This window comes from Nerophis lumbriciformis, linkage group LG19, assembly GCF_033978685.3.
Source record: "Nerophis lumbriciformis linkage group LG19, RoL_Nlum_v2.1, whole genome shotgun sequence".
In the NCBI taxonomy this organism is placed as follows: Eukaryota; Metazoa; Chordata; class Actinopteri; order Syngnathiformes; family Syngnathidae; genus Nerophis; species Nerophis lumbriciformis.
In genome coordinates, this window is record NC_084566.2 from 32522166 (window position 1) to 32535553 (window position 13388).

Below are 13388 nucleotides of genomic sequence, written 5' to 3' on the forward strand. Positions count from 1 at the left end.
TATTTGGATCGGATCGGCTGCCGATATTTGCCAAAAATGCCGATCCAGATCCAGATTATGCTGCTCCCTAATTTCCGTTCCGCATTTTCCAGCACACCTTCAACACATCCACAGGTCTGTGGATTCTCATGCAGTTGCTTTTAGCTGCTGGCATTACACGACAGGCTCTTCTCACTCTTTTCTGGGTCTCCTTCTCACAGACAGCAAGCGCACCTTCTTACACACGTCACATACTGTCACGTCATACGTCACATTCTGTCACGTCATACGTCACATACTATCACGTCATACGTCACATACGTATACGTCCTCTCCCAGCAGAGAGGTAGCAGCATGGCTAACGTTAGCTGTGATGCTAGCGCAGCCGTGTGACCAACGTTCTCTCTAAGGTGCGCGCCTGTGCAATTGCGCACTGCTCAAACGTTCTCTGCGCATAGCAATTATATGCCACGCACAAAATCAAATGAAAAAATAAGCGCATAACAATTTTCGACACACGGACACGACAGAGAAAACAGTTTTCGTCATCATTGTTCAAATATTGTAACGTCTGTCGAGACGCTTATCTCCATTCGGTGCCACACGTCCACACCATCAAAATGCCGAGGCAAAAATTTCCAGATCAACACCGTATGAAAAAATTAGTGATTTTTTTAGTTGTGATTTCCTTCTCTGCATGAAAGTTTAAAAGTAGCATATACTAATGCAGTATGAAGAAGAATGTTTTAATGTAGACATGCAAGCATTGAAAGAAAATTTTGAAAATCAAGACTACATTTCCTGCAAATGGATGCATTTCTACCCTATATTTTAACTTTAGATTTATTCTCATATCAAACTCTTTTGGCTGTCTTTTTGACACTTACATCCGGCGCCCCCCTCCACACCCTGGATTATTAATAATGTAAATAATTCAATGTGATTATCTTGTGTGATGACTGTATTATGATGATAGTATATATCTGATAGTATATATCTGTATCTTGAATCAATTTAAGTGGACCCCGACTTAAACAAGTTGAAAAACGTATTCGGGTGTTACCATTTAGTGGTCAATTGTACGGAATATGTACTGTACTGTGCAACCTACTAATAAAAGTCTCAATCAATCAAAACACATAGAATCATCATACTGCTGTGATTATATGCATCAAGTGTTCATTCAAGGCTAAGGCAACATATCGAGATATATATCGTGTATCGCAATATGGCCTTAAAATATCGCAATATTAAAAAAAGGCCATATCGCCCAGCACTTGTTTCAATGATGCCATTTCTGTTTGTCATGTATAATTTTGTCTATTTTGTGTTTATCCTTGAATAAACAGGTCAGTTTCTTGTTACCAACCATTGTGTATTATTCAAACTCCCCTAATTCAGCTGGCTAGTTGTTATCAAGAGTACTAAAACCCTTGTCAACATGATTCTGACAACTAAGTAGGCTAAATAACTTTAAACTTTAATACGTGCTCGGATAGGCCAGTATCGGTCAGTATTTGTATCGGTATCGGATCGGAAGTGCAAAAACAATATCGGTATCAGATCGGAAGTGCAAAAACCTGGATCGGGACATCCCTACTCCTGAGTATAAGTCGCAAATGGGACCCATTACCTCCCTGCTTGGCACTCAGCATCAAGGGTTGGAATTGGGGGTTAAATCACCAAAAATGATTCCCGGGCGCAGCCACCGCTGCTGCCCACTGCTCCCCTCACCCCTCAGGGGGTGATCAAGGGTGATGGGTCAAATGCAGAGAATAATTTCGCCACACCTAGTGTGTGTGTGACAATCATTGGTACTTTAACTTTAACTATTTTAATGCTAAGTTTCCCACAGGGCTGCAATATATGTGTGGTGGTGGGTAGATGCAGTCGTTGTCTAATACCGTATTTTTCGGACTACAACTCGCAGTTTTTTTCATAGTTTGGCCGGGGTTGCGACATATACTCAGGAGCGACTTATGTGTGAAATTATTAACACATTAGCGTAAAATATCAAATAATATTATTCAGCTCATTCACGTAAGAGACTAGACGTATAAGATTTCATGGGATTTAGCGATTAGGAGTGACAGATTGTTTGGTAAACGTATAGCATGTTCTATATGTTATAGTTATTTGAATGACTCTTACCATAATATGTTACATTAACATACCAGGCACGTTCTCAGTTGGTTATTTATGCCTCATATAATGTACACTTATTCAGCCTGTTGTTCACTATTCTTTATTTATTTTAAATTGCCTTTCAAATGTCTATTCTTGGTGTTGGCTTTTATCAAATTAATTTCCCCCAAAAATGCGACTTATATACATTTTTTTCCTTCTTTGTTATGCTTTTTCGGCCGGTGCGACTTATACTCCGGAGCGATTTATAGTCTGAAAAATACGGTATGCATACTTTTTAAAAAGGTAAACAACATTTCTATGATTTTATGTTAAATGTCCACATTCATATTCAGTTTGGATCTGAAGGGAACATAATGTAAAAGGTTTCACGTGTTAAATGTTCAAACCTGCTTTTTGTTTTATTGGGATGTCCTCATCCTTGTTGAAGCTAAATGATTTGTTTCTAAACGGCCAAGTCAAATGCTCTCCAGCAGGTTTTGGCACAGTTTCTGCCTTCAAAACCACCAACATATTTTCCCTCTGGATTCACTTTCTACACAACCCAAAACATCTGCAGGCGGCGCTTTTCTACTCCGTGCACCCCCACTCCCTCTCTTTGCTCGCTGGCTCGTTGCTTACAGGTGGCTTTTTTTTTGCCCGATGAATCATCGGCCGGGACAACAAGCGCTGCAGCTTCTGCGACCCTGCCGACACCAACCTGCCAGCTGTCAGAGGCGAGGGTGGTGCTTGTGTGCGTGTGTCATCTCCTCCTACAGCTCACTGCAGTCCAAGCCGGGCAGCGTCCACTTTGGAAAAACCCTGTCAAGCCAGGCCACTTTTAAATCTGTGTTGCATCTTTTCCAAGCATTATGGTAAAACCTTGAAGGATTAGCTTTGTGGACAAGATTCAGCATTATAATGCATACATTTCAGCTCAATTCTAACACCTATACAACCTCAAGATGTCACCTAGGAAGTATTCTGAGGTGGGATTTCAAAATTAAAGCCCTAAATGTTGATTTTTCAATGCTCTTATTTTAAAACATCCAACAGATTGCTGTCCTATTTTCCAGTGTGACATCCTGAGCTGGGGTTCAATATTTATCATTACTCTAATATCAGCTTTAGATTCAGCTTTTATTTTGAAATTGACTGTTTACCGTAATGCTTTCTACAAACGTGCAAATTAGAAAATAGATGATCCTTTCTGAGCTGAGAACATCAGCTTCTCATGAGATTATTTAGCTCTGAGCCTCAGATTCCTCATTCCTCCTCTGCCTTAATAATTGGGGAGGTTGCCCTCCAGTGGGTTCCTCAGACCACCAAACACTACCACGAGAGCCCGGATCAGAGTCACAACACTTGTTTTATTTCCATAACACGAGTGCTAGTGTTTTGCTTTTCAGCCAAAGGTTTTTCTGCGTCCGTCTCTCGCTCTCGCTCCCACTCCAGCTCCAACAATGTGTCTCATTCCGGCTGCTGCTAATAAAGGCGACAGGTGATTAGATAACAAGGCCCACCTGGGCCATCTACGCACCTGTCGCTGTCTTCGAGGCCGGTCCTGGCACACCCCTCCACAATAATATTTCTCAACAATTACAATGCTGGTGTTTACTTTATTTTCTTACACTCGTGAAGAAGGTGAGCTCGGCCCCTCAGGCGCCTGTGACCATGGGTGTTCCAATACGATATTGGAACTTGGAGTATTGGCCAATACAGATATAGATCCGACACGATATCAGCAGGACTCATTTATACTTTTGTCATTTTGCAGTGTGGAATGTTAGAAAAAATATTACTATTATTATTAAATAGAGGTGTCCCGATTCAACTTTTTAAATTCTGATACAATACCGATATTGGAGCTTTGAGTATTGTCCGATACCTATATTCATCCGATACTGTCATGTCTGTGATCATGTTTTGTTTAGTTATGTTTTGCTTGGTTTTTGGACACTTTTTAGTTCCTGGTTTCACTCCCTTGCTTTGTCACCATAGCAACCATTAGTTTCACCTGGTTCACATCCTCATGTCACGCACCTGTCTCACGCTTTGCACTCGCACACCTGTCACTAATCATGTCACTGCTATTTAAGCCTGTCTGTTTCTGTTGTTCGTGCTGGTGACATATCCTTTCATACCATGCTATCATATCTATCTATGCATCCATACTACCTCTGCTACCCATGCGATTCCTGTTTATCATAGTTTTCATGCTGTTTCACGCCACAGTAAGTGTTTTCGTTTTCATGTTCATAGTCTCTCTAGTTTTGTATCATTAGCCAAGTTTGTTCTCCGCCATTGTGCGCGCCTTTTGTTTGCTTCCTTTTTTTGTAATTTGTTAGTGTTATTAATAAATATGTACTCACATTCACGCCTTGCCCGCGCCAACTTTCCTTTGCGTACCGGGAAAACAAACCCCAAGATCCACGCGTTGACAGAATGTCACCAGCACGAACAACAGAAGCAGACAGGCTTAAATAGCAGTGACATGATTAGTGACAGGTGTGCGAGTGCAAAGCGTGAGACAGGTGCGTGACATGAGGATGTGAACCAGGTGAAACTAATGGTTGCTATGGTGACAAAGCAAGGGAGTGAAACCAGGAACTAAAAAGTGTCCAAAAACCAAGCAAAACATAACTAAACAAAACATGATCACAGACATGACAGATACGACATTAGCAGGAATTGCACATACTGTATGTTTATTTGTCGTGTAGAATTTAAAAAAAAGGTATGACTAATTGAAATTACTCAGAGAACAGTGGTAGGTATAAAAAAAACCACGTATTAACCGTCTAGAATGGACTTATGCTGTCTTTAAGTTGAAGTAAATTGGTATTTTTTTAGGCAACACATACTGGTCACAATAATTCATGAAGTTAAGCTCATGACACAGTATGTTGAATGATGCGGACACGTTTGTTACTGGATACTTTTTTAGTACGCCTCTGCCTGTCAGGAGCACTAGTTGTAGCAGAAGTTGTGACCTCAAAAGGCATGGGACAGCAGGAAGCGTGCAAATAAACAAGCCTTTATTGACAAAAAGTCCGAAATACACACTAGAAAAAGAACAAGGAAGCCGTGCATCAAAAAAGTAGCTAATTGAGAGCTAACAACAAACAAAAGTAGTAAGCAAAAATCAAGGTATCCACAAGTCGTGTTTGTGACTCTTGAAATCCATAAACAATAATCCCACACCAACATAGAATAAATTAAATTAAATACTGCCCAGGTGATGATTTGCAGTAGGTGGAAAACATAATTACTAATCACCTCCAGGTGATGAAGACAGGGCTAAGCAGTAAGGTGAAGCTACTGCAAGAACAGTACAAACAGAACAGGAAGTGGAAACAAAATAAGAGCGCAAGACAGGAAGTGAAACAAAAACACCCATAAACTGGCGTAACAGGTTGTAACCTTGGAGACTTTGCATGTTTAAGTACGGTAATATGCAACTCTAATTATTTGATACTTGTGTATAGGGATGTCCGATATCGGACTGCCGATATTATCGGCCGATAAATGCTTTAAAATGTAATATCGGAAATGATCAGTTTCAAAATTATCTGTATCGGTTTCAAAAAGTAAAATTTTTGACTTTTTAAAACGCCGCTGTGTACACAGACGTAGGAAGAAGTACAGAGCGCCAATAAACCTTGAAGGCACTGCCTTTGCGTGCCAGCCCAGTCACATAATATCTACGGTTTTCGACACACTCGCAAGTGAATGCAATGCATACTTGGTCAACAGCCATACAGGTCACACTGAGGGTGGCCGTATAAACAACTTTAACACTGTTACAAATATGCGCCACACTGTGAACCCACACCAAACAAGAAGAACAAACACATTTCCGGAGAACATCCGCACCGTAACACAACATAAACACAACAGAACAAATACCAAGAACCCCTTGCAGCACCCTCAACCCCGCCCCCCTCAACCTCTTAATGCTCTCTCAGGGAGAGCATGTCCCAAATTCCAAGCTGCTGTTTTGAGGCATGTTAAAAAAAAATAATGCACTTGTGACTTCAATAATAAATATGGCAGTTCCATGTTGGCATTTTTTTCCATAACTTGAGTTGATTTATTTTGGAAAACCTTGTTACAGTGTTTAATGCATCCAGCGGGGCATCACAACAAAATTAGGCATAATAATGTGTTAATTCCACGACTCTATATATCGGTATCGGTTGATATCGGTAATTAAGAGTTGGACAATATCGGAATATCGGATATCGGCAAAAAAGCCATTATCGGACATCTCTACTTGTGACAAATGCTGTTGTATACTGTAATATTGTTCAACAAAGGACACTTATGTATGTATCAATCAATCATTGTTTATTTATATAGCCCTAAATCAGGAGTGTCTCAAAGGGCTGCACAAGCCACAACGACATCCTCGATTCAGATCCTACATGTATGTCTAGCTTGTGTGCTATTGTGTGCTCAGCTGTTGTGTAGCTGCTAACTCCTAATAAGCTTTAGCTCCATGTTTACCTTTTGTAAATGACTTGACTAAAATACAAGAAAAGGCCAACTTTGTGTGCTCATTGGAGGACATTATCCGATTTTTTTTTTGCTGGTATCTGATGTCAATTCCGGATCATGACACTTCTATTTGTGACTTTACTAACTGTGCTTTTGTCCGTCTTGTTCAACGTAACACCTTTCCAAATATGACAAAATAAAGCCGAGCTTTTGATGTGTTTAGCTCCGAGCCTCGGATTTCTCGTTTGGGCTTTGCTGTATTAATTGTTCTCACCAACAAGCAATAGGTTAATGTTTAGTGGATTGTTTGAGAAGGTTAGCTCTAATGGCTCCGGTAATGCTTGCCTTTCTTCTATGCACCTTTTTGTTTTGATTGCTGAGTACAACTTTCCGAATATGACAAACGAGAGCCGAGGAGGTCATTAGGTTCCCCCCCACCACGCTGTTAGTAGCTGCTGGTTATAATAGCGACGCCTGCTTTTGCCATTTGAGAAGATGGCGATGAGGTGAAGCGTGTGTGCGCTTTCTTCGCCAGTGAGTCACTGTTGCTTGTTTATGAGTCGGGAGATAGCTTCTACAGATTTGTGCAGATGAAAAAGGAGCGAAGGAGAGGAAAGTGCAGCCATGTTCTGTTCCCCAGGTGTTTTCTCCCCCCTCACTAGTCCCCCCTGTCCCCCGCCTCCCTCATGGCGGTGACCTTGACTCGGAGGAATGCGCTCTCTGTTCCGCCTCAGGAAAGAAAGAAAGCAAGCAAGAGGGAGGAGGAGGGTGCTGAACTCAAGTCTTCTGGAAGTTTCACCTACTTTTTCTATCTTAGTAGAAGCAGGTTATGATGCAAAGTACACCATGATATGAAACGTATTAATACTGCTCTGTGTTTGTGTGCTGTGCAGGAGCTGTGCCAGTGTCGTCCGACCGATGGCAACTGCTCGTGTTGCAAGGAGTGCATGTTGTGTTTGGGCAACCTGTGGGAGGAGTGCTGCGACTGCGTAGGTGAGTGGCGCACGCCAACCAGCTGGATTTTTCATGCTTTTTATGACCTCTTGAAATAAACATCAGTGTCGCCCCCCCTATGGTAATACATTCTAGTTCAGTTTATTTATTTGTATAGCACATTTAAATACGACCCCAGTTGGCCAAAGTGCTGTACAGACATAGGAGAAGGGGCACATAGTGTCACATTTACATGGTAACATATACCGTATTTTTCAGACTATAAGTCGCATTTTTTTTCATAGTTTGGCCGGGGGTGCGACTTATACTCAGGAGCGACTTATGTGTGACATTATTAACACATTACCGTAAAATATCAAATAATATTATTTATCTCATTCACGTAAGAGACTAGACGTATAAGATTTCATGGGATTTAGCGATTAGGAGTGACAGATTGTTTGGTAAACGTATAGCATGTTCTATATGTAATAGTTATTTGAATGACTCTCCTATGTTACGTTAACATACCAGGCACGTTCTCAGTTGGTTATTTATGCCTCATATAACGTACACTTATTCAGCCTGTTGTTCACTATTCTTTGTTTATTTTAAATTGCCTTTCGAATGTCTATTCTTGGAGTTGGGTTTTATCAAATAAATTTCCCCAAAAAATGCGACTTATACTCCAGTGCGACTTATATATGTTTTTTCCTTCTTTATTATGCATTTTCGGCCAGTGTGACTTATACTCCGGAGCGACTTATGGTCCGAAAAATACGGTAATCATAAAATAAATTGTCAAAGACTTATGAATAAATAGTGGCTAAGTCTCACACCCTGTGACCCCTCAAATACTTTTGGCTTGAATCATTTAGAGTTGTAAAAAAATTATGGATTCTCCGATGAGTCACGATTAGAACGTGAATATGTGGACTAATGTCCAAACATCGATTACGTATGTTAAAGTAATACAGTTGGTTTTTGAAATGTAGCATTAATGCTATTATTCTCTAAACATGCCTCAAAACAGCAGCTTGGAATTTGGGACATGCTCTCTCTGAGAGAGCATGAGGAGGTTGAGGTGGGCGGGGTTGGGGGCGCGGGGTTTTGGGTAGAGGGTAGCGGGGGGTGTATATTGTAGCGTCCCGGAAGAGTTAGTGCTGCAAGGGTTTCTGGGTATTTGTTCTGTTGTGTTTATGTTGTGTTACGGTGCGGATGTTCTCCCGAAATGTGTTTGTCATTCTTGTTTGGTGTGGGTTCACAGTGTGGCACATATTTGTAACAGTGTTAAAGTTGTTTATACGGCCACCCTCAGTGGCTGTTGACCAAGTATGGATTGTATTCACTTGTGTGTGTGAAAAGCCGGAGATATTATGTGACTGGGCCGACACGCAAAGGAAGTGCCTTTAAGGTTTATTGGCGCTCTGTACTTCTCCCTACGTCCGTGTACACAGCGGCGTTTTAAAAAGTCATAAAATTTAATTTTTGAAACCGATAATTTTGAAACCGATACCGATAATTTCCGATATTACATTTTAAAGCATTTATCGGCCGATATTATCGGCAGTCCACTATTATCGGACATCTCTAGTTTTAATTAACCGTGGGAGAATTAGATTTAGACTTAGACAAACTTTATTGATCCACAAGGGAAATTGTTCCACACAGTAGCTCAGTTACAAAGGATGGAAAAGAAATTAACTGAACACAGTGAGCCTTCTTTTCAGTCATCCACAATCTTTGGCTCGGTGGGCAGAGAGCGGCTCAGCGAGACAGCACACACAGGAAGCACAGACAGAAAGCCTTGAAAAGCCAGTGAAAAGTTCCGCAAAGTAACACAAATAAGGACGAAAAAAATAAGATTACAAAGCCAAATTTCCCGTTGTGGGAATTTTTCAGCTTCAAATCGGATGACAATGTGAGCCCATCTGCACGGACAAACGGGCAAGAATGCCGTGATCATGTAATGGCAACAAACAAAAAGAACAAGGAAAAAAAGCTCTTTAAAATGATTAATTTTTATCTAAGTTAGATTTTTGCTTACAGAAATTAGTCAATTTTGTTTTTTTATTAATTTATTTAGGATAAAGTTATTTACCTTCCAATTGCAGTACAATGTACACAATTCTACAATGACAACAGATACAAGTTTATATCATTTTAAATGGTTTCTTAAATTTTTATTATTATTATTATTATTTTTTTTCCCAGTCCAGCTTCTCAGGCAAATCATATAGTTGATGTAGATGCCCATATCGGCTGTACAAATTTACTTTACAAAAGAGAAGTGTGGGATACTTCTCTTGTTGCCTTATTTGTATTTGACTTTATTAAATGTATTAAATGGTTTCTTAAATTATTATTACTATATATATATTATAATTACATCACATAATAAACGCTGTATAGTTTTTATTGATTATTTCTTCAGTAAAGAGCATGATGTAGACAAAAGCTCTGAGTATGTCTGCATAAAGCCAAAATACAAACCCTGTTTCCATATGAGTTGGGAAATTGTGTTAGATGTAATATAAACGGAATACAATGATTTTCAAATCCTTTTCAACCCATATTCAATTGAATGCACTACAAAGACAAGATATTTGATGTTCAGACTCATAAACTTTTCTTTTTTTTTGCAAATAACAATTAACTTAGAATTTCATGGCTGCAACACGTGCCAAAGTAGTTGGGAAAGGGCATGTTCACCACTGTGTTACATCACCTTTTCTTTTAACAACACTCAATAAACGATTGGGAACTGAGGAAATTAATTGTTGAAGCTTTGAAAGTGGAATTGTTTCCCATTCTTGTTTTATGTAGAGCTTCAGTTGTTCAACAGTCCGGGGTCTCCGCTGTCATATTTTACGCTTCATAATGCGCCACACATTTTCGATGGGAGACAGGTCTGAACTGCAGGCGGGCCAGGAAAGTACCCGCACTCTTTTTTTTACGAAGCCACGCTGTTGTAACACGTGCTGAATGTGGCTTGGCATTGTCTTGATGAAATAAGCAGGGGCGTCCATGAAAAAGACGGCGCTTCGATGGCAGCATATGTTGTTCCAAAACCTGTATGTACCTTTCAGCATTAATGATGCCTTCACAGACGTGTAAGTTACCCATGCCTTGGGCACTAATGCACCCCCATACCATCACACATGCTGGCTTTTGAACTTTGCGTCTGGATGGTTCGCTTCCCCTTTGGTCCGGATGACACAATGTCGAATATTTCAGAAAACAATTTGAAATGTGGATTCGTCAGACCACAGAACACTTTTCCACTTTGCATGAGTCCATCTTAGATGATCTCGGGCCCAGAGAAGCCGGCGGCGTTTCTGGATGTTGTTGATAAATGGCTTTCGCTTTGCATAGTAGAGCTTTAACTTGCACTTACAGATGTAGCGACAAACTGTATTTAGTGACAGTGGTTTTCTGAAGTGTTCCTGAGCCCATGTGGGGATATCCTTTAGAGATCGATGTCGGTTTTTGATACAGTGCCTGAGGGATCGAAGGTCACGGTCATTCAATGTTGGTTTCCGGCCATGCCGCTTACGTGGAGTGATTTCTCCAGATTCTCTGAACCTTTTGATGATATTATGGACCGTAGATGTTGAAATCCCTAAATTTCTTGCAATTGCACTTTGAGAAACGTTGTTCTTAAACTGTTTGACTATTTGCTCACGCAGTTGTGGACAAAGGGGTGACCCTCGCCCCATCCTTTCTTGTGAAAAACTGAGCATTTTTTGGGAAGCTGTTTTTATACCCAATCATGGCACCCACCTGTTCCCAATTAGCCTGCACACCTGTGGGATGTTCCAAATAAGTGTTTGATGAGCATTCCTCAACTTTATCAGTATTTATTGCCACCTTTCCCAACTTCTTTGTCACGTGTTCCTGGCATCAAATTCTAAAGTTAATGATTATTTGCAAAAAAATAAATGTTTTATCAGTTTGAACATCAAATATGTTGTCTTTGTAGCATATTCAACTGAATATGGGTTGAAAAGGATTTGCAAATCATTGTTTTCCGTTTATATTTACATCTAACACAATTTCCCAACTCATATGGAAACAGGGTTTGTGTATAAAGTACCGGTATAGTAAATGATTGCATATTGTTCTTGGGACAAGAATATTTGTCAATATGTTGATTGACAGTCTAAAAGTAACATGTCTACCGTCACTCCTTATTTTTGCAGTTTTATGCATGTATATGTATAAAATATAGAAAAACGCAAATTGAATCGCTATTGCAATTTTGGAGCGAAAAGTTGCAATTAGATTTTGTTGCAGCCTGATTAGACTTAGACTTCATTTTTATTGTCATTCAAATTTGAACTTTACAGCACAGATAAGAACGAAATTTCGTTACATAAGCTCATGATATTGTATTGTAGACATAATAATAATGACATATAAAACATACAAATATATGCAGCTCGGATAGGCTACAGCGACCCCATAAGGGACAAGCGGTAGAAAATGGATTGACTAATATACAATATATTAACCAAATAAAATACAATATAATAATATACAATGTTGGCCGTCCGAAGAGGTGGCGACTTGTCCAGGTTGTACCCCTCCTTCCGCCCCAAATGCAGCTGAGATAGGCTCCAGCATCCCCTGTGAACTAATAAGAAACAAGCGGTAGAAAATGGATGGATGGAATATAATATTTATAGATGTATAAATAATCAATTTCTAATCAAATCGTATCCTCTGAATTGTAATCGTAATCAATTTGTGAGGTGACCAAAGGTTCCTACCTCGAGAATCAATCTTGTTGGAGCCGAGGAGTTCCAGATGTATGCGCCACTTCTTGCTCTTTTTGTTTACTTTGGATCCCTGGCCGGGTTTTTATACAGAGCAGGCCGTCCGAGCGAGGCGACCTCTTGGCCTTCTGATTTCCTGCCCTGGCTGCCTTTGATCATCTGCACCACCTTGTCACTTCCTGTGTGTGCATGTGTGTGTGTGCCTATCACAATATTAGTTTAATTTCCTGTTCCATGGAGATCTGTCACTACTCACAGCCACTTTGGCAAAGCTGAGCAGCACAAGACGATACGGAAATTTAGAGCAGATCTGGGTAAAGGTGCAAATGGAGGATTGTGCTTTCAGAGGCACATATGAATATCTTGCTTTATTGTTGTGAGATATTAAGAGATTTCAAAGAATATAGTTGGCTAATTCATCATAGTTTTTGTTGTTAACAATAATACCATATTATTTTTATAATTGTCAGTAAGGTCTATTCAGGTGTACTGGAGAGGAGGCTATGCCGGATAGTCGAACCTCGGATTCAGGAGGAACAGTGTGGTTTTCGTCCTGGTCGTGGAACTGTGGACCAGCTCCAACTCTCGGCAGGGTCCTTGAGGGTGCATGGGAGTTTGCCCAACCAGTCTACATGTGTTTTGTGGACTTGGAGAAGGCATTCGACCGTGTCCCTTGGGAAGTCCTGTGGGGAGTGCTCAGAGAGTATGGACTGTCTGATTGTGGCAGTCCACTCCCTGTATGATCAGTGCCAGAGCTTGGTCCGCATTGCCGGTAGTAAGTCGGACACGTTTCCAGTGAGGGTTGGACTGAGCCAAGGCTGCCCTTTGTCACCGATTCTGTTCATAACTTTTATGGACAGAATTTCTAGGCGCAGTTAAGGCGTTGAGGGGATCTGGTTTGGTGGCTGCAGGATTAGGTCTCTGCTTTTTGCAGATGATGTGGTCCTGATGGCTTCATCTGGCCAGGATCTTCAGCTCTCACTGGATCGGTTCGCAGCCGAGTGTGAAGCGACTGGGATGAGAATAAGCACCTCCAAGTCCGAGTCCATGGTTCTCGCCCGGAAAAGGGTGGAG

The 13388-nt window shown here is 40.6% G+C and overlaps 1 protein-coding gene across 2 annotated transcripts in view; it reads left to right on the forward strand.

Annotated features, from left to right (window-relative positions):
* twsg1a (twisted gastrulation BMP signaling modulator 1a) overlaps positions 1 to 13388 on the forward strand; it is a 42748-nt gene that overhangs the window by 20562 nt on the left and 8798 nt on the right. Inside the window, exons 1-2 of one of the 2 annotated variants that reach the window (XM_061979859.1) lie at positions 4219 to 4337; positions 7497 to 7596. In XM_061979859.1, coding sequence (XP_061835843.1) covers positions 4293 to 4337; positions 7497 to 7596 — 145 coding nt within the window. In that variant the 5' untranslated portion in view covers positions 4219 to 4292. Of the gene's footprint in view, positions 1 to 4218; positions 4338 to 7496; positions 7597 to 13388 lie in introns of those variants that run through there. The other variant, XM_061979858.1, reaches the window with a different exon arrangement.